Here is a 24,135-nt window from a genome sequence, read left to right as displayed (position 1 = left end):
AAGTATTTTTATTACATTGGAGTGCTTGGGTGGCTCAGTTGGTTAAAAAAAATTTTTTTTTTCTAAATTGAACTAAATGAGTTGCTTCAAATGTGTATTACTTTTATAACTATAAAGTTATAAAAATAGTTTCCTTAAAAATAAAGCTTTTGTTTTGTTTGTTCATCCTCTCTTACAGTAACTATTCTTTTAAGTGGACTTAGTCTACAGGATGTTAACAATCTAGAACTTGGAACTTATGGGTTGGTTGTGTTTTGAATGGTCATCCCATAGGAGATGTGGTTATCATTTGTCAAGAAATTGATACAGTGAAGTAAAATATTAGTTTGATTCCATGGATCAGGGGTCCTTAAGACCCTCAGATGCAGTGATTTCTGAGGAGGGCTCAGTATATAAACTCATGGCTGTGAGTTGTTACAGCAAAAGATACAAAGCAAAATGACCAAAGGGAAACAGTACATGGGATGAAGTCCAGGAAGACCCAGGCACAAGTGACCCCAAATTTTCTCCCAGTGGAGTTGCATAGGATATGCTTAATTCTCTGGCCAGTGAGGTTTGTTATCAGTTGGGAAGCTTGTTAGGGACCCAGCACCCAGACTTTTGTTGGGGGCTGACCGTGCGTAGATACACCCTATCTTGCATGTACCCAAATTCCAGGCCCCCAGGGGGAAAGCAGGTGTTCAACCTAAAACACACTACTTCTGTAAGCAGGGTTGCAGGCACAGTGAGCCACTCCTATCCTTTCTGAGAGTGCTGGAAACCCTCCCAAGTCCAAGTTCACAGCCCCAGCCATGGGCCAATCTTGTAAGTGGGCCTTTCAAAGGCTAGCAGTAGGCCTGCTCTGATGGCTCTTTTCTGTATAGACCATGTGTTCTTAGATCACTTTTGGATTAGACTTTTTAAAATCAGATTTTATGTTACATATTTTCTGTAGTTTTTTTTTTTTTTTAAAGATTTTATTTATTTATTTGACAGACAGATCACAAGTAGGCAGAGAGGCAGGTAGAGAGAGAGAGGAGGAAGCAGGCTCCCCACAGAGCAGAGAGCCCGACATGGGGCTCGATCCCAGGACCCTGGGATCATGACCTGAGCCGAAGGCAGAGGCTTTAACCCACTGAGCCACCCAGGCGCCCCTCTGTAGTTTAAAAATAACTTCTTACGAACTACTTTTTCCACTGTTCTAAAGGGCCCAGAAGCCCAGGACAGCTCATCTTGTTTTCCATTGGTGCATTGGGGTCAGATGACTGGTGCCATATTGGTAACCGGGCTGAGTGTATCAGCTCTTTTCTGCAGAAAATCCCTTATAGAAGACCTTCACTGAGAAGTATGGTGGTGATACACTCAGATAAGCACAGATAAGTCAGCTCCCCCTTCCCTCTCCCATCAGAAGATGTGTAAGTGTTCACAGGAGAAGAGGGTGAGGCAGGAGCTGTGGGCTTGTGTGAGAGGGGCTAGTGGGCCCTGGAACTGGGCAAATCCCATGTTGTCTCTGTGAAATCTTTCAGAGATGAGGACCATGTTCAAAATGGGTCTGACAGGAAATAATGGAAGCAGCTTCATAAATAACATCTTCTCACCTCTGGTGTGGCGTAGCTTCTTTCTGCCACCTGCCTTCCCTGGATCTTTCTGCATGTAGGCCAGGGCAGGGGCTGAGCGTCATCCTCATAGACCAAATATTGGCATCCTAGTAAGGCGAGCTGAAGCCATGCCGTAGACATTAGACACAGATGAATGGGGGATGGTTTGCATTACTGCATTGAACAGCAATGACTTATACCTTAATGAACTGCCCATTTGTTCACCCAGTAAGTACAGATTCATCCTTTTTGTTGGTTTGTTTTATTTTTTTTGGCAAGTTGCCATGCTTGATGCTCAGGTGTACTTTCAGCAGTGAATTAGACTTAAAACTTCCGGAGGAATGAGACACAGGGTAGACAAACCTGAGGAGTTCTGAAAGGGGTTTATCGGCAAAGTTGCCGTGGTAGTTCAGAACGCGGTGGAGGTCCGTGTTTCATGGAGCGTGTGGAACAAAAGTCAGGTTCACGTGATGCTTGCGTGCTGGCAGTCACGCACTGAGCCTTGCAGCGAGTGTCATCTACTACGTCCCAGCTCACATGCGAGGGACTTGGTAGAACGGTGAGCAAAAAAGATACGTGGTTCTTGCTGAATGGTCACCCAGTGTAGTCCGCAGAAAACAAGGTGCAATGGGAGATGATGGTCATTTTTCTTGTTTTTGTTTTTTAAATTTTTGCTCGAATTTCAGGTCGTTCTTCAGTGTCCCTTATCATTACAGTAAAATTATTTTGAATGCTTGTTTTTCTCCTGCTTTCTTCCCTTCTCTGTAGCCTATATAAAAGGTGGGTGGATCCTTAGGAAAGCCTGGAAGATTTACAATAAATGCTATCTGGACATCAATGCCCTTCAGGAACTGTATCAGAAGAAGCTAACTGAAGAGCCTTTGACTTCTGACGCTGCAAATGATAATCACATTGTGGCTGAAGGGGTGTCTGAGGAGTCTCTAAACAGACTGAAAGGTGCTGTTAGCTTTGGATATGGCCTTTTTCACCTTTGCATATCCATGGTGCCCCCCAACCTGCTCAAAATCATCAACCTGCTGGGTTTTCCTGGAGACCGCCTGCAAGGGCTTTCTTCACTGATGTATGCAAGCGAAAGTAAGGACATGAAGGCCCCTTTAGCTACGTGAGTAGCTGTATTGCAATGCTTTGGTAGATAATATAGTGTTGAAAGTAAGTAAACGACAATCAAAGCCTTTAAAGGAAACTGCAGGTAAATAGCTTGGTTGGTTGACATGATGCCATGCCTTATGTCTTTTAATGCAACGCCAAGAACTGCATTTCTGGTGGTTATTTGTAAGCTGACTTTGGAGCGGATGTTAGAGAGCAAACATTGTTCTTGACTCTCCCGAGTCTTGTATTATTTTAAACAGGTAAAATGATTGCCTATTTTCAACCTCCAATGATTTGATTAGGCGTTTTTGTGACCTTTATCACAGTCACTGAGATTCATGATCCTGATTTTTGAATTTTTAAGGAATAAGAATTTCAGTGAGTCTGAAATTTTTATCCTTATGGAGAACCTTGATACTGGGTAATTTTCTTTGATCCTGGTTGGTTCATTAGTCTCTCCTATGTGGCTTGGATATTTTTGTGCTGGTCAACTAAATTGAGTCCTGTTGAGTAAACCAAAATGAGATTTATTTACACAGGAATGTGGAGAAGCTGGTATAACTATCCAGAACAAGGATTCACCCATTCCTCCATCAGTTAAAAAGTGTCTTTTTTTTTTTTTTCCCCAGTCTGGTAAATATCTACCATGTGCTATTTGAGTAATTTCACCAGACACTAAATGTCCATTGACATTACACAACTTATCAGTTTTTTCAAAAAATGTTGGTGCCACAGAGAACTTTAGTGAGCTCTGTTTCAACTCCTATCAGTGTTGAGGAATTTGGATATTCACTCTTAGTCAGTTGGTAGCTATAAAAATATCATTAAATTTTCATTTCGAAAATGTGCCTCCCCAAAGTCATTAAATTGCATAAACAGTGGTATTTCATTAATTTGGTTTAACATTTTCGTAACGTGATAATTTGCTTTTTTATATCTTAGTACTGGAAAGAAATGAATTAGTGATGTGAATAAGTCTGATCTCCAGAAAAAAACCAATTTTATAAACAACGCTAGAAGTGTACATTTACAGAAAAATATTTCATGTGTTGGTCCAAGATTTTTGTCTGTTCATTAAAGCAGATTCTAATGAATCTATTTTATTTACCGTGTTTATTTAACATGGTATTTTTCTTGAAAGGATGAGTTTGAAGTAAGGGACTTTTAAATAATTGTTTTTTTAAATTGAGCATCCTCAAAGGTCAGAGAAAGAGCCTTTTTTCTGGTTCTCTCAATTATTTTAAGCCATTCGAATAGAATTTATGTTTGTGTTTCCCATATTTAAATTTGGATTCTGAGGCTTACACTCTAACTTTGTGAACACAGGAGAAAACAGCATTTTCTTTTGCAAAAAAGTAATGCTTTTATTCTGAGGGGACAGTAAATTCATGATAACCAGTTACTGTTTCTGACTGGTGCATTGATGAGTGAATTGGAGAATTCAGAGATTTACGTCAGTCCATACCTTCAAGAGCCATCTGGAAGCCTCGGACGAGCTAAATGCTTTTATCCTATTCTCCTCTCACCTGATGGGAGTGTGCTGATCTATATATATGCTGTGCCAGAGTTTCAGTTTTCCAAATATTGATAAAATTAATACGGGGAAAGACGCTCTGAATTTACTTCTTCAAAGACGGCGCAGTAAGCCTTGTGGAAGGACAGTGTTCTGAAGTTTTTAAAAAGTGGAACCACTATACGAAAAGTCTTGCTCAATGTTTCTCTCCCTCTTCTTTAGCTTGGCACTGCTCTGGTATCATACCGTAGTCCGCCCGTTTTTTGCCTTGGATGGCAGTGATAACAAAGCAGGCCTGGATGAAGCCAAGGAAATTCTTCTCAAAAAAGAAGCTGCTTATCCAAATTCCTCCCTCTTCATGTTTTTCAAGGGACGCATACAACGATTAGAGGTACGGTGCCTTCCTCCGGTTTTTACATAAAGCCTTCTGTGGAGTGGCTCTGTAACGCTCCCCCGGGGGCTCCTATCAGAAAGAGCCTAAATGTCACTGGGCCAAGGAACCGTTTCGTTCTTGTGCTTTTCGCTGCATTGTTGCTACAAAAGCCTCTTCCAGGAACCCAGGATGTTAGGCAGTTACCTTCTGTTGGGAAGACGTGGGCGGGGCACGGGTGAACGCTCTCCTGGGTAATGAGACGAGATTGGTGTGCTCTCAGCCGAAGACACAGGAGCATAGCACATGTCTTCCGTGAAGGACACAAGATATGATCCTTTTTTTTTTTTTTTTTGCTGGGGTTACTGATAATCTGTTTCTAAATTTTCGTCTTGGTTAACGACTGATTTATGCACAAGTTATTGGGTGAAATGTCAAGGACGCCATCAGCTTTGAAACAGTAGTAGCTTTTGTTGCCTTTTCATGGGCTTCCTTTGGGCCGGTCCTCTGCCAGGCGCTTTATTCGTGATCTCCCATTTAATCTCCAGAGCAAACCTAGGACATAGATACAAAATGTCATCTGCATTTCATAGAAAATGTGATCCAGGGTCGCCTGGGTGGCTCAATGGGTTAAAGCCTCTGCCTTCAGCTCAGGTCATGGTTTTGGGATCCTGTGATTGAGCCCCACATTGAGCTCTCTGCTCAGCAGGGAGCCTGCTTCCTCCTCTCTCTCTCTGCCTGCCTTTCTGCCTACTTGTGATCTCTGTCTGTCAAATAAATAAAATCTTAAAAAAAAAAAAAAGAAAAGAAAAGAAAAAAAGGGATCGAGGAGGGTTTCAAGGAACTTCCCAGGCTCGTGCAGTGAACGAGGCCAGGCTGTCTCCTTCTAGAAGCAGAACACACCTGGTCTTTGGAGGGTCTCTGCTTCTCCTTTATATCTCTTTTTTCTTTGTGTGTGTGTGTATGTGTGTGTATGTATGTGTGTCTGCTTGCTTGGGAGCATGAGGATTTGAAGACAAAAGTATTTATATGAAAAAAAATCATACCATGGAAGCAGGTGGTCATTATGCCAGGTGCACCAGCAGCTTGGAGGGAATCATAGCAAGGTTTCTGTGACCTCAGTTGCCCAGTTAACTGGGTGCCCTGTAGCACAGTTGATTCTAGAAGTCAGGCCCCAGGAACCGCCATGGGTGCCTCTGAAGATTTTTGCCCAGGAAAGCTTTTGCAAGCACAGGGATGATTTGTTCATTAATTTATTATTGTTGTTGTTGTGGGCAACAGAGTGTATATTATTTCGCAAATAATTCCTTTCTCTCATGAAGTGCCTCCTTAAAGCCGAGGACTTCTCACCTTTACATGTGGAAGTTTTATTTTAGAGACTCTACTGGTGATTTATAATTGAAACATAGTACAAAAAGCTCACCAGGATCTGAATTATTTACACTTATGTCTGAACTGGTTTTTTCCTCATTATCTTGAAACAGTTTTTCTTTGGAGTCAGGCTTGTGAGCCTTGCATTCTGTGTCTCCCATTTTCCCCCTTAGTCTTAGAAACATAGTTCCAATCAGTTTCCTGTGCAGCCCGGTCTCTAAGGGTTATGGTCTTCCACAAAGGGAAGGAAGTTTAGTTTACTAAAGTTTCTCTGCTCCCTTGGCTTTGTGCAGGACAGAATTGCACTGTCTAAAAGCATTTTAAGCTGACTAAGCCTTCTCACTTCAGTGACCATTTTTTCATGGAAGTTGAGTTACAGGGTCAGTGTTTTCTTAAATGTCCTATTCTTTTTAAAGATTTATTTATTTTGAGAGAGAGAGAGAGAGAGAGAATGAGAATGAGGGGGGGAGGGGCAGAGGGAAAGAGAGAATCTTAAACTGATTCCCCGCTGAGCATGGAGCCTGATGTGGGGCTCGAACTCATGACCCTGAGATCATGACCTGAGTGGAAACCAGGAGTTGGCCGCTTAACCAATTCAGTCAACATTAAATGCCCCATTAAATGCCCATTTCTTAAAGGGCAGGCATTATATATTTTGCATAACTCTGAACATGAAGAGACTAGGTTCAGTGTTGAACAGATTTGCCACCTGGGGTGAGAGCCAGAATTTATAATTGTGTGCAGCACAGCAATAAGGCATCTTAGCACTGGGCATTATTTAGAATTCTCTGGTTACTCCCCCAGATCAGTGAATGCCCTAACTTGCATTTCAAAGCTGTTTGATAGAAATGTAAAAGTAAGCCAGCCATTTTAGTACATTTTTTATTTTAAAACAAAAGAGCTTCACTTTTAGCTAACCTGATGATCCCCCCCCCCCAATCTCAAACACTTAATTAAGGTTGGTTTTAGTCTGTGCCACGGTTCATTCCTGTGAGTATTCACGGGGATGCTCCTAGAGAAGAGGAAGCCACAGCCATCAGACCCTTCTAGAGGCAGTTTGGAGAGGTGCGTAGCTGACATGACACAGTTCTTGGCAGGCATTCGGGGCTCTTCCAGTGGGGGAATAGTGTGATCTGAGTGTGGGTGGTGGATGTTAGGACTACTTCACCGTGAAGCAGCTTGCTTGCCGAACCAATGCTTGGTTTTCCAAAAGGAAAAAAAAAACCACTAAAAGATCTGTTTCTGTTGCTGATGAGTGAGCTGTAGCCTCAGGGCCAAGGAAAGTGCCGATTGTTTCTGTTTGGTTCTTCCCAAAGGCCCAGAAGAGGAAAGGATTTGGGGATAGCTTGGAATATTACTGGTATCACCCTCACAGTGCCCAGACACCAGCATTTCATTTATCTTCCCTGGTGACCCCGAGGAAGCTGTCAGAGGTGGGGGTGGGGTGGGGAAGGCTTTGTAGGGGAGGGACAGCCCGGAGGGGTTTTATCGCTTCCGGAAGGCCTGTAAAGCCCCAGACCTGGATGCTGAAAAACACCCGCTCTCCTGACACATCTGCTTGCAGAGAATTTTTTTTTCTCTTTTTTAATTTTCTTTTTTAATGTTCAGTAAGCATTTAGGCTAGAGAGAGGACCCCCGAGATCTTACGCTGACAGAACATGTCTGCAGGCCTTAACTCTGGCAGATGCTTCATGGGACACACAGTTTGTTCAGTGAGTCAATCCACAAGATAATTTGAACAGCTGCTTTTGTATAAGCTTGCTGTCACACAGGGTGACGAGCTCAGTCCGTGCTGGTTAGTTTCCATTTTCTGCACACATTATTTTCAAATCCTGTGCACTTGCCTGCTCTTTTTAATTTCATGAACCACTGTTTACATGCACCCAGGACAATTTGGAGTGCCTCTGGGGGGTGTTGGGGGGGGCTGTCTTCGACACAGCCACCCCGTCCTGACCCTTGATAACCCTTGCTGTTGTGGTTTCCTGATTTCCTGCTGTTATGGCCTAACTTGACCTAGCGGTGGAGGTCGACGCCTTTGGTGGTACGTGGTGTGTGTCAGAATGGGGTGCCCTTGTGCTCTTTGGGGCTTTGGAAGCGGGAAGCTCAACCAGACCGTGGAAGGAATCTTCTCTCTGCCGCCTTTGCTCCTTCCCATGGCATGGCTGTGTGCTCCCCCCTCCAGCCTTCTCCCTGCTCCTGTGTTCTCACTATTGTCCAGTCTCTGCGGACTTCTCTGTGTGACTTGTCATTTCTGCTGGGAGGCACAGATGGGTTCCTGTGGTACTTAGCATGGGCTAAGCAGAGCCTAGTGTGTGATGGGTATTACGCTTACTGAGTGCCTAAGCCGAGGAAGTAGGTTTGCCAGATTTTTTTCTTTTCTCCTTTTTAAGAGGAACAAAAATTGTTTTGCTGTGGAAAGTCATCAGTAAAGCTGGGCCCATAGTTGGCAAAGTCAGGGCATGTATGGAGAAGGGCTACCGGTACCAAATGGCACCTGTATTTGCTTTTCCCTGAAGTTAGTCCTGGATGTTGTATAGTAATCTCAATTTTAAAATGTGAATTTATAGCTCTAGTTTCAAATTTTTGTACTTTTCAGTAAACCTATGGTAATGATAAGTCCATTATGCTACAAGTAATGAATCAGTGTTTTTCTTGGTTATTTACTTATTTATTTTTTAAAGATTTTATTTGTTTATTTGACAGAGATCACAAGTAGGCAGAGAGGCAGGCAGAGAGAGAGAGAGAGGAGGAAGCAGGCTCCCTGCTGAGCAGAGAGCCCGATGCGGGGCTCGATCCCAGGACCCTGGGATCATGACCTGAGCCGAAGGCAGGCTTTAACCCACTGAGCCACCCAGGCGCCCCTTTCTTGGTTATTTAAAAAGTATTGAGACAAGTCTACATTTTAATTGCTTGTCTTTATTTTTTTTCTAGTCCCCCTTTTTCCCTTAAACAATAGATTTGCACAACTTCCCTCCGCTTCAGTTTTAACCATCTACTTAGTATGTAAAATATATATATATATGTATTTGATTTTACAGGTATACATTTTCATATATACACTATATCATGACTAGTAATGAAACTAATTTTTAATATCTGAATGAATGAAAGTGATAAACATTCTAACAACGGAGGTTGTTATTCGAGCATTTTGAGAATTCTCATTTTGAAACTGTCTTCTAAGCTGGAATTTCTACTATTTGACCGTGAATGCTAGCATTTTAAAACATTGGGCTTGGATTTGGGGAACAGCAGTCTGGGGCTTGCACAAGACTGGCTCCCAGTGTATATTTCTTGGTTGAATAGATGAGTCTGTCTATCTGTGAGAAATCCACTGATCAGTGGGACTGATGTCATATCTTTGTGAAGAAAAAGTTGGTTATCAAGCACCTACGCCTGTTTCTGAGACCAGTTTTGAAGGAGATGCAAAACTGTCTTCACAATTGAATTAACAAATTGTCTTCCTAAGGAAGGTCCAGAACCAGATAGTTAAATGCTGACATGTTGGCTGGACAGGTCTGACTCTGAAGAAGTGAATTGAATAAATGAGGTAAAAAGTGACTGGATTGAGATGAAGTCTCTCTTTATGGCGATGAGCGCCCAAACAAGTGGACGTGAGCCCCAGTACCCACCCTCTTCCTCTCCCCCAACCATTCAGCCTGCGAGGCCCTTGACTGTAACGGTCTCTCAGACCTTTACAATCACAGTACTGCTTCGTGAGGACAGAAGGAAGTTTGTGCAAGGCCTCATAGAGGCTGTGCTGAAGAAGTTATGATGAGCCCTACCTTTCGTGTTTGTGTGTGTGTGTCCGTCCTGATCATCTCCCCTATCTTATTTGAAGCTGCTCTGTTTGTTCTGAGAAATACAGCCTTGTCACTGTAGTCTGCTCCCCTGTTTTGTACTTGTCCTCCTCCCCTTCTTTCTGAGAAGGGCCCGTGATAGGATGTGGCTTCTTTCCCAGAACAGAGCCCTTCAGGGCTCTTTGATGGTTGACCTTCCCTCCACTGTATTCACATCAACCTGCCGTCCCCTCTCCTTCTTAGAGGGTCGGGGTTCCTCTGCGTCAGCAGGCTACGAAGTTCTATGGGAAAGGCTCGCGCACATCTGCGCCAGCGTGCGTCCTGTCTGTGGACCTTTCTCCTGCCCAATATTTCAGGTGACTTCAGCTGAGTCCCCTTTTAAAAAATGGACTGTAGTGCTTTCTTCCCATACTTTTATTAAGATGAAGTGACATTTTTCAGTGGTGCTCCCCAGAGTCAGTGGGAGGTCTGTGTTGCTTTTTAGCCCATCCATTCATGATTGTGACAGGGACAGAAAAGCGGAGCTTGACCCCTTTGGTGATTAATTTATCAGCTAGAGGAAAGAGACAGGAGGCCCGCAGGGGCCCACCCAGAGGTGCCACCCACCGCGGAGGGCCTGGGTCCGAGCGCTCGCTCATCTCTGGGGCATGTGACAGGATCGGAGCTGTTCCTTAGCAGTGTTTCTTTCATTTCTTTGCATCTGTCGCCGAGCAAGCCTGCCTCTTGTATTTGAACAGCGGGCCTGGCCAGCATGATGTCATGCTGTTATTTATAGGATCAGGAAAAAGGCAATGCAGGAAGAGAAATAATTCCCTGAAGTTCTGTTAATTGTAGTCTTCTCTTCCTCCATCCTACGTGGGTTCTCTGTATTACCTCAGGAGCCGAAAAATAGAGTTGCCATTTATTCTTAGAAGAACACAGACCAAGGGATTGGTTCAAGCTGGTGTAGGAGAGAAGGGTGGGGGTATATACTTGTCTCCATTTTCCAGCAAGATAAATCTGTATCGGGGCGCCTCGGTGGGCTCAGTGGGTTAAAGCCTCTGCTTTTGCTTTGGCTCAGGTGGTGATCTCAGGGTCCTGGGATGGAGCCCAGCATCGGGCTCTCTGCTCAGCAGGGAGCCTGCTTCCGCCTCTCTCTCTGCCTGCCTCTCTGCCTACTTGTGATCTCCATCTGGCAAATAAATAAATAAATAAATAGATAAATCTGTATCATGTGGTTCAATAACTCTGTTCACTGAAATGAGAAAAGGATAGTAAACCAAATTGCTAATAGGTTAAATACATATGCTGTTCTTTCAACTCTATCATTACAGGCTGTTGGGCTGAAAAGCAAGTAGAAAATTAATGAATTTTATCCCTGAGCTCACTAAATACGCATAAGAGGATGAGCTTTCCTTTGCCTACATTAGCCCTAGTCCTAAGAGTAGGGACTAAAAGCACAATCTATTGTTAGGTGTCCTTGATAACCGTATTGCTAAACGGATTTTGCGGGTCAGCAGCATGAATGCTGAGTCACAAGAAGTAATAAGTGGGTTGTCATAGCATCTTCCCTCCTGCATGCTACAGGTGACAAGCGAGGCATCTCCTTTTTAAAACACGTGTATAATAGTTTAAGTTGTTAAGCAACTTCGTAAAAATAATCCAGTGATATAAGGAAGCTGTTTTCAAATTATTTGTGATCTTTAATACACACGTGAGACTTTATGCAGTTTCATTTACAGATCTGTTTTAAACTAGTTTTTTTTTTTTTTTTTTTTAAAGTAACCGGTATGCAGACCATTTAGAATTCTGTTAATAATTTGATATGTCCTTGTTGGGAAATTGTTGGGATATTTGATTATTGCTTCTGTATTATTTCCCAGTATTTCACTATGATAGTAAGTACTTCGATAGCTAGCTTTTTTTTTTTTTTTTTTTTAGTTATTTTCTTGGGTATAGCTCCAGTGGTGTCATTATTAGAATCAAAGAGTAGGAACCGTTCTGTAGCTCCTGCTACCTGGTAAGAGATTATACTCAAGAAATATTGGGCTGGAGTATAATCGTTCATTATTTTGTACATGGTCTCAGCAGCCTGTACTGCTGCATGGTTTTCTTTTTATTTCCATAAGGAGGCAAATGAAAGCAGTTTAAACTCAATTCTTAAAATATTACTGATAAGACATCTCGTGTTCTTGTATCAGAAGACTCAGTATTGTAAAGGTGACAGGACTCCCTTGAGTTACCAGATTGAATACTATCCCTCTCAAAATCACAGCTTGCCTTTTTTTTTTTTTTTTTGGCAAAGTTGATCAACTAATTCTAAACCTAAGCAACCAGGAACAGCCAAAACAATCTTGAAAAGGAAAACAATGTTGAAGATTCCTATTTCTTAATCTCAAAATTTAGTACAACGTATCAAGACCATGTGGTATGGTGTAAGAATAGACCTATAGTTAGTAAGAGTCAAGAAAATAAACTACATTCATGAATCAGCTAACTTTTGACAAGGGTAAATCGATAGGCAGAGAAGAGTCTTTTCAACACAGAGTTCTGGGACAACTAAAGACCCACATGCAAATAAATGCAGTTGAACCCTTACGTCACCCTGTACGGAAGAATGGATGCAGATGGATCCTAGACCTAAATCTAAGAGCTAAAACCATTCAACTCTGGGGTTAGGCAATGGCTTCTTAGATATGATGTGAAAGGCACAACAAAATAAAGACCAGTAAATTGAACTATGTCAAAATTAAACACTTTGTTGCTACAAAGAATATCAAGAAAGTGAGTAGCCCATAGAATGGGAAAAAAAATATTTGTGCATTATAGATAGGACAAGGGACTTTATCCAGAATATGTAAAGAACCCTTAACAACTCAACTAAGAGACAAATATCCCAACTAAAAAAATAGGCAAAGGCTCTGAAGAGATATCTGTCAGGAGAAAATATGCAGATGACCATTAAGCACATGAAAAGACGCTCCGCATCAAAAATCATTATGAAGAAATGCAAATCAAAACCGAGTGAGATGCCATTTCATATCTGCCTGTAGCCCATGCAGACGAGCATGTGGTGTTATTGGAAACCTCATTCATTGCTGGTAGGGATGTAAAATGGCACAGCCACTATGGAAAAGTTTGGCAGTTCTTCCAGATGGTAAACATGGACTTACCATATGACCCAGAAATCCCATTCCTAGGAATACACCCAAGAGAAATGAAAACATATGTCCATATTACTACTCATAGAGCAAAGACTGGAAACAACTCAAATATCCACCAGTCAATGAATGGATAAAAAAAATATGCGTCCATACAATGGATAATTACATTCAGCAACATAAAGAAACGAAGTCCTGATACATGCTACCACGTGGGTGAAACCTAGAAAGCATGTTAAGTGAAAAAAGCCAACCATAAAAGAGCATATATTGTATGATTCCATTGATAGGAAGTCTCCAGAACAGGCAAATCGGTAGAGGCAGATAGTAGACTGTTGCTTACTTTTTATTTTGGTGGGTTTTTTAAAAAGATTTTGTTTGTCAAGGGAATCTGAGCAGGGGGAGGAGCAGAGGGAAGCCTACTCCCTGCTGAGGGAGGGTCCTGATGTGAGGCTCAGTCCCAGGCCCCTGGGATCATGACCTGAGCCAAGGGCAGGTGCTTAACCTACTGAGCCACCCAGGCACCGTATTTTGATGTTTCAGGAGTTTATTTCTTTATTTCCCTTGTCTCAGGAGACCTGTCTAGAAAAGTGCTGCAATGGCAATGTCAGAGAAATTACTGTCTGTGCTCCCTTCAAGGATTTTTTGGTTTCAGGTCTCACATTTAGGTCGCTAATCCGTTCTGAGTTTGTTTGTGTGTATGGTGAAAGACAGGGGTCTAGTTTCGTTCTTTCAGATGTGGCTGTCCTGTTTTCCCAACACCATTTGTTGAAGAGGAAATGGTCTTTTTCCCATTGCATATTCTTTTCTGCTTGGCCAAAGAATAATTGGGCATGTAACTATGAGTCTCTTTCTGGGTTTTCTGTTCTATCCCATCACTCTGTGTGTTTGTTTTTATGCCAATACCGTGCTGTTTTTATTACTACTGCTTTATAATATAACTTGAAATCCGGAATTATAATATCTTCAGTTTTTTTTTTTTTCAAGATTACTTTTGCTATTTGAGGTCTTTTGTGGTTCCATACAAATTTTAGGATTATTTGTTCTAGTTCTGTGAAAAATACTGTTGATATTTTGATAGGCATTGCATTAAATATGTAGATTGCTTTGGATAGTATAGACATTTTATTTTTTTTTTTTTTAAAGATTATTTATTTATTTATTTGAGAGAGAGAGAGAGACAGTGAGAGAGAGCATGAGCGAGGAGAAAGTCAGAGAGCGAAGCAGACTCCCCATGGAGCTGGGAGCCTGATGTGGGACTCGATCCCGGGACTCCAGGATCACGCCCTGAGCCGAAGGCAGTCGTCCAACCAACTGAGCCACCCAGGCGTCCCAGTATAGACATTTTAATAAGATTTACTCTTCCAGCCCATGAGCATGGAATGTCTTTCCATTTCTTTGTATCATCTTGAATTTCTTTCCAAGTTAAGACACTGGTCTTTGGTTAAGTTTATTTGGTTAAGGTTATTCCTAGGTATTTTACTGTATTTGATGCAATTGTAAGTGCAGTTGTTTTCTTAATTTCATTCTCTGTGGCTTCTTTATTGGTGGATGGTAACGCAACGGATTTCTGTACCTTGATTTTTGTACCCTGCAACTTTACCAAATGCATTTATCAATTCTAGTAGTTTTTTGGTGGAATCTTTAGGGTTTTCTACATATAGTATCATGTCATCTGCAGGTAGAGTTTTACTTTTTTCTTGCTAATTTGGATGCCTTTTATTTCTCTTTGTTAATGATTGCCGTGGTTAGGACCTCGAAGACTGTGTTGAATAAAAGTGGGGAGAATGGACATCTTTGTCTTGGTCCTTACCTTAGGCTCTGTTTTTCACAACTGAGCACAATTTTGGTTGTGGGCTTTTCATGTAAGGCTTTTATTAAGTTGAGACATGCTCCCTCTAGACCTACTTTGTAGAGGATCTTATCATGAATGGATGTTATACTTTGTCACTGCTTTTTTCCCATCTGTTGAAATGATCATATGGTTTTCATTCTTTGTCTTACTGATGCGATATATCATGTTGATAGTTTTGCAAATATTGGACCACCCTTGCATCTTGGGAATATATCCCACTTCTTTGTGGTGTATGATCTTTTTTTAACATATTGTTGGATTCTGTTTGCTAGTATTTTGTTGAGGATCTTGACGTTTGTAGTCATGAGAGGTATTGGTATGTAATTCTCTTTTTTGGGGAGTCTTCATCTAGATTTGGTGTCTAGATAATACTAGCCTCATAGAGTGAATTTGGAGGTTTTCTTTCCTCTTGTATTTTTTGGAATAATTTGAGAAGAATAGCTATTACTGCTTCTTAAATGTTTGATAGAATTCCCTTGTAAGCATCTGATCTTGGACTTTTGTGTATTGAGAGTTTTTTCATTACCAGTTCATTTCATTGCTAGTGATTGGTCTGTTCAGATTTTCTGTTTTCTTTCTGCTTTAGTTTAGTAGGTTGTATGTTTCTAATAATTTATCCATTTCTTTTCTGTTGTCCAATTTGTTGGCATATAGATTTTCATGATACTCTTTTAGAATTGTTTGTATTTCCGTGGTGGTGGTTGTTATTTTTCTCTTTCATTAGTGATTTTGCCTTTGTTTGTTTTTTATGAGTGTGGGTAGAGGATTATCACTTTTCTTCATCTTCCCAAAGAACCAGCTCCTGGTTTTATCCATCTGTTCTACAGTTTTTTTTAGTTTCTGTGTCATTTCTTCGTATTTAATCTTTATTATTTCCTTTCTTCTGCTGAGTTTAAGTTCTTTTTCTAGCTCCTTGAGGTGTCAGGTTAGGTTGTTTGAGATCTTTCTTGCTTCTTGAGGTGGGCCTGCATTGCTTAATAACTTCTCTCTTAGAACATTTTTGCTGCATCCCAGAGATTTTGGACTGTTGTGATTTCATTTTCATTTGTTTTCATGTAAATCTTGATTTCTTGGTGGACCCATTCATTGCTTGGGAATATATGTTATTTAACCTCCATGTATTTGTGCTCTTTCCAGATTTATTCTTCTGATTGATTTCTAGTTTCATGATGTTGTGGTCAGAAAAGATACAGTTGGAGTCTGTTTTTGAGATGCCTTTATATTCCACCTTTTATAGATGTTTTTAAATGAATGTTCCTTAACTTTGGTAATTATGATTTTATCATGTTTTGAACAACATTATCACTATTACCTTAATAATAGTGGGGCGCTTGGGTAGCTCAGTTTGTTAAGTATTTGACTCTTGTTTTGGCTCAGCTTATGATCTCAGAGTCATGAGACCGAGCTCTGCATCACTCTCTGCGCTCAGTGGGGAGTCTGCTGGTGGTTTCTCTTGCTCTCTCTTCCTCTCCCCGCAAAAAATAAATAAATCTTTAAAAAAATAATGATTTAGTGTTTTTATTTATTATTTTTTCAATAATGTTTTAACATAAAACATTACATGCATTTTAGTTTTCTATTGTACTTGTTTAATTTCCACTTACTACTTTTAAAAGTATGCCAATAATGGGGCGCCTGGGTGGCTCAGTTGGTTAAGCAACTGTCTTCAGCTCAGGTCATGATCTCGGCATCCTGGGATCAAGTCCCACGACAGACTCCCAGCTCCATGGGGAGTCTGCTTCTCCCTCTATCTCCCTCTATCTTCTCCCCTCTCATGCTCTCTCTCACACTCTTTCTCAAATAAAAATAAAGAAAATCTTTAAAAAACAAAAACAAAACAAAACAAAAAAATATATATATATTTTAAAAAGTATGCCAATACGGGGGTCCCCAGGGGGCTTAGTCACTTCAGTGTCCAATTCTTGATCTCAGCTCAGGTCTTGATCTCAGGGTTGTGAGTTCAAGCTTTGGGTTGGGCTCCATACTGGGTGTGGAGCCTACTTTAAAAAAAAATGCCAGTACTACTAATAGATATGTAAAAATGTTGTGTTACCTTTTATTTGTGGTATTTTTTGTGTTATTTTGTGGTATTCTATAAATTTGTGTTTATTTTGTGATTGGGCTTTGAGATTACACTGGCTTTTGGATGTGATTTTTTTTTTTTATCACTTTATTTTTTACTTCCATTTTATTTCTAGCTTTCCTTAATTTGGCTTGTTTTAGAATTCATTTTCTAAAACTTTATACCTCTCTGGGCACCTGGGTAGCTCAGTTGGTTAAGTGATGGTCTTTGACTCATGTCATGATTCTGGAGTCCAGGGATCAGAGTACCGCATGGTGGCGGGGGTGGGGGGGCTTCCTCTCAGCAGGGAGTCTGCTTCTCCTTCTGACCCACCCTCCTCCCCCCTACCACCCCATGCTCGCTCACTCTCTCTCATTCTCTCTCTCAAATACATAAAATTAAAAAAAAACCTTATATGTCTCTTAAGAGTGAAATATTAATGTTCTTATGTAGGTAGGGATTATACTTGCATATTGTTTTACTTGAGAGGGCTTGAGGGCCGTAATATGGTGCTATCGTAAGAATTGTATTTGGTCTTTGTCCCTAGTTCCTGGCACAGAGCCCTAAAATCCTGGAACTTTTTTTTTTTTTTTTAAATATTTTATTTATTTATTTGACAGGCAGAGATCACAAGTAGGCAGAGAGGCAGGCAGAGAGAGAGAGGAGGAAGCAGGCTCCCCGCCGAGCAGAGAGCCCCATGTGGGGCTCGATCCCAGGACCCTGAGATCATGACCTGAGCCGAAGGCAGAGGATTTAACCACTGAGCCACCCAGGCGCCCCAATCCTGGAACTTTTTAAGTGAGAGGTGATAGAAGACTGTGTTATTCCTAACAAGCTCTTCTGAACTGTACCCCGAGTTTCTGTTAATGAGTTGACCGGTAGCTCCTCGGTGGCTGCAGGACAGGGTCTGTGTGGTGTGACCAGAGGGCTGGAACTTTCCGTAGCACTTCTTACCACCAGCCTCCTGGGATGCGGGGGAGCTGGAGACTGAATTAGTCACCCAGAGCAGTGATTTAATCAGCCAAGCCTAACTAGTGGATCCTTCATTAAAATCCTAAATGACAGGGTTCCGAGAGCTTCCAGATGGGTTAATTCATCCATCTGCTGGGAGGTTGGCACATCTCAAACTCCCAAGGGACAGAAGTTTCTGTGTTCTGGACCCTTTGGGACCTCGTCCTCTGTACCACCTACCTCTTCCTCTGGCTGTTAATGTGTATCCTTTATAATGAACCAGTCGAAACAGGTGAAGTGTTTCCCTGGGTCCTGCCTGAAGGTTTAGTTCTCTAAAATGTTCATTGCCCCGTGTCTTTTGTTGTTACGATTCATCTCATTTATTATGTAAATTGTGTGTTGAGGCCTGCTGTCTGGTACTTTTGTTTGAGTCTCTGTGTGACCCTCATTGTCTGCCCGACAGTGCCCCCCAGCCCAAGGGAACCTAGGGCATAGTTTTGCTGTTAAGATTCAGTGAGGTGGTGGGGCGCCTGGGGGGCTCAGTCCTGTGAAGCATCAGCCTTTGGCTGAGGTCACAGTCCCGGGATCCTGGGATGGAGCCCCGCCTCAGGCTCCCTGCTCACGGAGAGCCTGCTTCTCCCTCTGCCTCCACCTGCTGCTCTCCTGCTTGTGCCCTCTCTTTGTCTGACAAATAGATTGATACAATCTTTAAAAAAAAAAAAAAAAATTCCAGGGCGATGGTCATCTGGGAAGCCTGTGCTGCTGCTCACGGAGCTCTGAGTGAGTGCTAGTCTTCGTTGGCTGTGGGGGTGTGAGGGAGTGCTGTGAAGGCCGCAGGGCTGTGGGGACAGGGGCAGGGCTGTGGGGACAGGGGCAGGGCTCGCGCTGTGGAGAGCCGTGCTGCATGGCGGGCAGGCCACAGGCTGATGAAGACGTAGCCAGGCTCTGAGCAACATGCACACAGGCCACCTGGAAGGTCAGGCCAGGTGTCACTTACCCAAGGTGCCGCCCTCACAGCTGGGAAGGACAACACAGAAGTGGGAGTGTTTGCCAGGCTACTGAAGCCTCTGTGGGAGTTTGAAGGTGGAGGTAAGAGCTTGCGGGACTAGCCTAACTTCAAGGCCAGATCCAAGAAGAGGCAGCATACGGGGAGATCCAGGCTCAGCGGGGCTGGACCATTTGATGGAGAGAGGTGGGTAGAACAGGCGTCACTAGGGAAACAAGGGGTCATTTGATTTTGTTTCTCAACCCAGATCTCCTTTCTCTCAGAGGAGTTCCTCGTTCACATTTAATTGTTTGCCTCTGCCTTTCCGGGTGGTGCGGATTGTTCTTGTTTTCATTTCTGCTTACCCGTTTTTTAATAGGTTTTTCTTTAATGCCAGATTGAAGCAGAGGAGTTTAATGTTTCACTTGTTTATTGCCTATATTGACCGTGAGCCCACGTATTCATACAGTGTCCCAGTCCTTTGCTCCTCACTCTCGCTGCTGAGGAGAAGACCGTGAACTCCTTGAGGGGTGACCGAGTCTGGTTTTAGGAGACAGCATTTCTCCCTTTTACCTACCCTATGTGCAGAGCTCTTGTGGGAAATCTTGTATTTTCTCATAACATCATCTTGAGCTTTCCTGTTTTTCTTTATAACTCTGGGCTCTGAAACACGTGGGTACATGGAGTTCTTGAATCCGTGCCCTGATTTGTTGGGTGGTGATGGTCTTCGTTTCTCCACGGTGTCAGCCCTGGGAGTCTGCTGTCCTATTGCTTGGGGCTTCAGGGTTTGCCGTGTAGAAAGTAAGTCTGCAGAGGGCTTGGCTCTGTCATGAACAGTAAAGACATGGTCTTCTTCCCAATGGTTGCTCACAGACGGGACTGCTTGAAAGTGCTATAAGACCTCCGTTAAGCCAGTCAGCCTTCTCTGGGTCTGTTTCTTCTCCTGGAAAACTAGGGTTTTTCCAAAGCATCTGCCCTGGAACCTAGATTTGATGGGCTAGTTTAGATGTGCTCCATGAAAAGAGGTTTATGTCAGGCAAATCCGGATATGCCCAGCCTGCTTGGAGACTCTGCTTTGTCGCTGAGAGAGAGCTGGCATATGCAGGTATGCCGTCTGTGTTTGCCCAACTCGTTTGACCAGGAAAACTCATTTTTACATGGTAGCCTGTGAGACTTCAACGGTTCTGTAGAATACTCTTTGAGAAACACGAGACCACATCATTTTTAAGGTTTTGTTTTTTTTTTCCCCCCAGCTTTCAAATCTAAAAGCCACTTAATTGTATGTTTTAAAAGGATGAGTCTTTTGGGATGTGAAGTACCTCTCAACAAAGCTGTCATAAAAAAAAAAAATCTGGTTCTTTAATCTTCAGAAAGAACTACCTAGGTTTGCCTCCACTTTCTACAGCTTGTCTTCAGTTCCTCTTTGGGGGAAAAACATAGGAGCTTGCCCATTTGCCATCCTTTACAGAGAGTGCCATTCAGTGTAGGAAAACTTCTCAAAGTTGCTTTCCTGGTTGCAGCTCCTCTGTCTCTCATGCCAGTGTCTTTGCATAGTGGATCTTCTCCACCTGTACTCAGGTGTGTCTGTTTATCTTGAATTGCTGCCTTCCGAATAGTGTGACTTTTTGTAGATTAGGATATCTATATTTCCACGGTCTTTGCTTTCCTGAGTTAATTCTTTACATTGTCTTCTGCACTGTTAATTTTGGTTCTTTGATAGTATCATTAAACACATTTCTTTTACATTTACTGCTGTTTTTCCCACAAATTTCCTGTTCTTTTAAAAGGCAGCATGGCATGGCTGAAAAAGCATCGGGCTCAGCTCAGAATGGGCGCTTCCACTTCCGGACTGTCCGAGCCCTCTGAGGCTGTGTCCTTGCGTGTACAAAGAGGACAGTGCCTCCCACGCCAGCCTTCAATAACGTCATGTGGCTGCGACATAGCGCTAAGCACACGGCGCTTGGTCAGGGCTTTTCCTCTTCAGACAGAATTGCGTCTGGGCCGTAGACCCAGTATAAAGCACTTTCCGTCGCAGATTTTGTTGACATCTTGTGTGTAATTGTTGAGACACCGAGGAAATGTCGTCACCGGTGCGATATTCAGTTCTACCATTCATTAGCACTGGATTTGGTTACGTAGGTTACATAACTCCTTTCTCAAGGGGGATTGCTGTCCATGTGGAAGTGCTGAAAATAGATCTGCCATATTCCATTTCTTGGGCATAATCGGAGATTCGTTGCCTCTGTTGTAAAAAAGGCCTTCTGGGGGATGCCGAGAGGGCTAGCAAGAGCCCCTGCCCCAAAAGAAAGTTATAATCTAACTATGAATAGCAACACTGAACGCATGAAAGGTGATTTAAAAAAAAAGTGCCAGATGAGCCGGTGGTCACTGTGGGTGGAGAGGACTGGGAAGGACGGTCAGAAGCGGAGAGAGCCACTTCTTCACCTCCTATGACTTTGTTCGCCCCCTCCTGGGGGAGATCTTTCATGACTCTAGTATTGGACACGTTGGCCTCATGCCTGCCGCTGGTCTCCCTGTCTCCTTCACCACCCCTCCTCATTTCTGCCCAGACACTCCTGTTCACTGGACACACAGAAAGAAAAGTACGTTTCTTGTTGGCCCATTGTCTGTCTCTCCCCATCAGAATGAGATGCAGGCTCCATGAGGTAGAGACTTTGTCTGGGTCACTGTGTATTTCAAATGCCTTGACCAGTGCTGGAATCCCAGATGGCAGGACTCAGAGTGTGTGTGTGTGTGTGTGTGTGCATGTGAATCTTGAGTGCATACTCTGGCCTCTTGCCCTGTGCTTCTCTTGGTTGTGCTGGGATGATAGTTGTATTTCTATAACCCCTGGATTTTTGTCAAAATGAAAGCAGCCTCATCTATGGCATTTTGAAAAGTTCCCCTTATTCTGCATAATTCATAGATTCCATGTGTGCAGTGGTATTAAAAGCTCCATTCTCCTCCACCAAGGACTGTGTAAACAGAACTCTGAAACCAAAACAGTAAGGAAAAGACTGATAGAATTGATCATACATGGATCAAAATATTAGGAGAAGGGACATAAAAATGAACTTCTATATTACAAAATATTATAAACAAAGTTGAAAAAATGAAGAATAAAGCTAGAATTAGCTCATAAAGTTTTTAAAAAATGAAGAATAAAGCTATAATTAGCATCCTTAACATAGTAAGAACTCTTACAAACTTGGAACATAGAAAAAGGATAAACATACAAAAAGAAGAATAGCCACAACATCTAAAAATAGACAAGCCAAAAGATACACAAATGGTCATTACTATGTGGCCTTCATAATAGAATCTGTGAGATACAGATTAAAGCAAGGGGAAAAATAATTGGCAGATACTGAAAATATTCCCTGTTGGGAAAAGGTTTAGGGAAATAGCCCTCTTCTAAACTGTTGGTACATATGTATATTGATAAAAGCTTTGGGATGACTGGTCCAGTATTTACACAAACTACACAGTTCGTATAGGGAATAACTTAGATGGCTCATAAATGCATGCACACGCGTTGGAAGACACACACACAACACACGCACGCACGCATGCAGACAGAGACCAAACCTGCCCACATTCACCTCCTCTGAAAAAACTCCAGGAGCAGATTCTGAGTGGGAGGGAGGAGGAGGTACTGTGATCTGTTTAGGTCAGGTACTCCTGCCCTTGCTAGGACCAGAAAGCTTTTCCAGAGAGACAGGACCTGTCCCCTTCCCATCACATAGGACAATGGCTCCCCAAGAAAAGGATACGTCTGACATGTGATGTGTTAGTCTCCTTGGGCTGCCCTAACAAGGAACCACAGAGCAGGTACAGAAATTAGTTTTCTTATAGTTCTGAGGTTAAAAATCTGACCAAGGTGTCAGCCAGTTGATTTTTTTTTTTTCTCCTGAGCCATCTCTCCTCGGCTTGTAGATAGCCGCCTGCTCCCTCTGCTTTCATGTGGTCTTCGTGTGTGTGTGTGTGTGTGTGTGTGTGTGTGTGTGTGTGTACACATGCCCATGTCCCCTTCTTTTCTAAGCCTGCCAGTTATAGTGGATTAGGGCCTGCCTTAAAGACCTCATTTTAATGTAATTACCGCCTTAGAGAACTTACCTCTAAATACAGTTACATTCTGAGATACTAGGGATTGGGACCTCAACATACGAATTTGGGGGTGGGGGCATAAGTCAGCCCCAAACAGCTGTCAGTGTCAACTAGTGTCTCCTTATGGGCATTTCAGGTTTTCCTTTCTTTTCACATAGACGCCCCTGATACCCCGGCAGTCTCTGAGTACAGAGCCCAGCAAGGTCCCCCAGAGGTCTCAAAATGGGAAGATTCCCGTGCTAACTTAAAATAGGCTTGAATCACACGGTTTACTAAATCCGTGTAAAACACAGCAAGAAGCAAGGGGAAAAGGTTAATGCTCTTAGGATAGTGTGCAGTGGCAGGGGGAAAAGCCATGCTACCCAGGTGTTGGGGTACACAGTGTGTTACATCGTACTTCACTGACCACAGCTAAAACAGTGGACCCTCAGGGTTTTATTAGTGTTTCTTGGGTAGAGGACGCATGGTGCCAGAATGGGTGCTCCCAGTGGATGGTCAAATTAAGGCCAAATTAAGGTATTAACTTTTCATGCATATTTAGTGTTCTGAAAACTTTGTGCTTTTTGCATATTTAGTTTCCTGTGTGTTTAGTACCCAGGTGCCTCATGAATATTAGAGACCTCGAGGCCCTTTAGTGCCCTAACACACACAAACATAGGCTGTCTTGTTGCGGAGCACCTACATTCTTGACTCACCTCAGGAATTCAGCCCAAATCTAAAACTCTGCTTACTTGGTTGCTTAAACCTCTCGAAACAATGTGCCAATGTCTTACAAACATCTGTACTCACCGAGCTGGAAATTCTCCAGTGAATATTAGAGTGTTTTGTGTGGGCATTACCCTCTCCTCGCAGCTTACGCCCACGGGGACTGTCATGTTCTTTGATTTGCTACGGCAGCAGTGATCTACTCCCTGGTGTGGAACGCTGCAGAACGGGGTGATGGCGACATTGTTTGAATGCCAGTAGACTAGCTCTGAGCCGAGACCCCTATGTGTGAGCTAGAGCTGCCCTTTGATGCTAAATGCGATTCGGAGGGGGCACCAGAGGAAACTGCCTGGAAATGGAATCTTGCTTTAGAGATTCAGGGAAGTCTGGAACTTGATGTCCTTTTGGCACTAGAGTCTGTGTCAGGCCCCCAAAAGGACTTGGCTTTGTTTCCATTTCCATTTCCCATTTCTTCAGTTCTAGAGAGGGAATCTTCTGCTCGGTAGCTGGTATAGCTTGGTATAGCTAGTGGAGGTCTTCTGTGGAACAGGATGTCACATTAGTAACTCCAGGCTTACTGTGCTGAAAA

At 42.7% G+C, this 24,135-nt stretch overlaps 1 protein-coding gene across 1 annotated transcript in view; it reads left to right on the top strand.

Moving 5' to 3' along the window:
* TTC39C (tetratricopeptide repeat domain 39C) overlaps positions 1 to 24,135 on the top strand; it is a 104,438-nt gene that overhangs the window by 55,595 nt on the left and 24,708 nt on the right. Inside the window, exons 5-6 of the mRNA XM_044243266.1 lie at positions 2,346 to 2,700; positions 4,423 to 4,591. Of these exons, the coding sequence (XP_044099201.1) occupies positions 2,346 to 2,700; positions 4,423 to 4,591 (524 nt within the window). The remainder of the gene's footprint in view (positions 1 to 2,345; positions 2,701 to 4,422; positions 4,592 to 24,135) is intronic.

The sequence above is a fragment of the Neovison vison genome, chromosome 3, assembly GCF_020171115.1.
Source record: "Neovison vison isolate M4711 chromosome 3, ASM_NN_V1, whole genome shotgun sequence".
Classification (NCBI taxonomy): domain Eukaryota; kingdom Metazoa; phylum Chordata; class Mammalia; order Carnivora; family Mustelidae; genus Neogale; species Neogale vison.
Note: the sequence above shows the minus strand (reverse complement) of the source record. Positions and strands in the feature narration are given on the sequence as shown.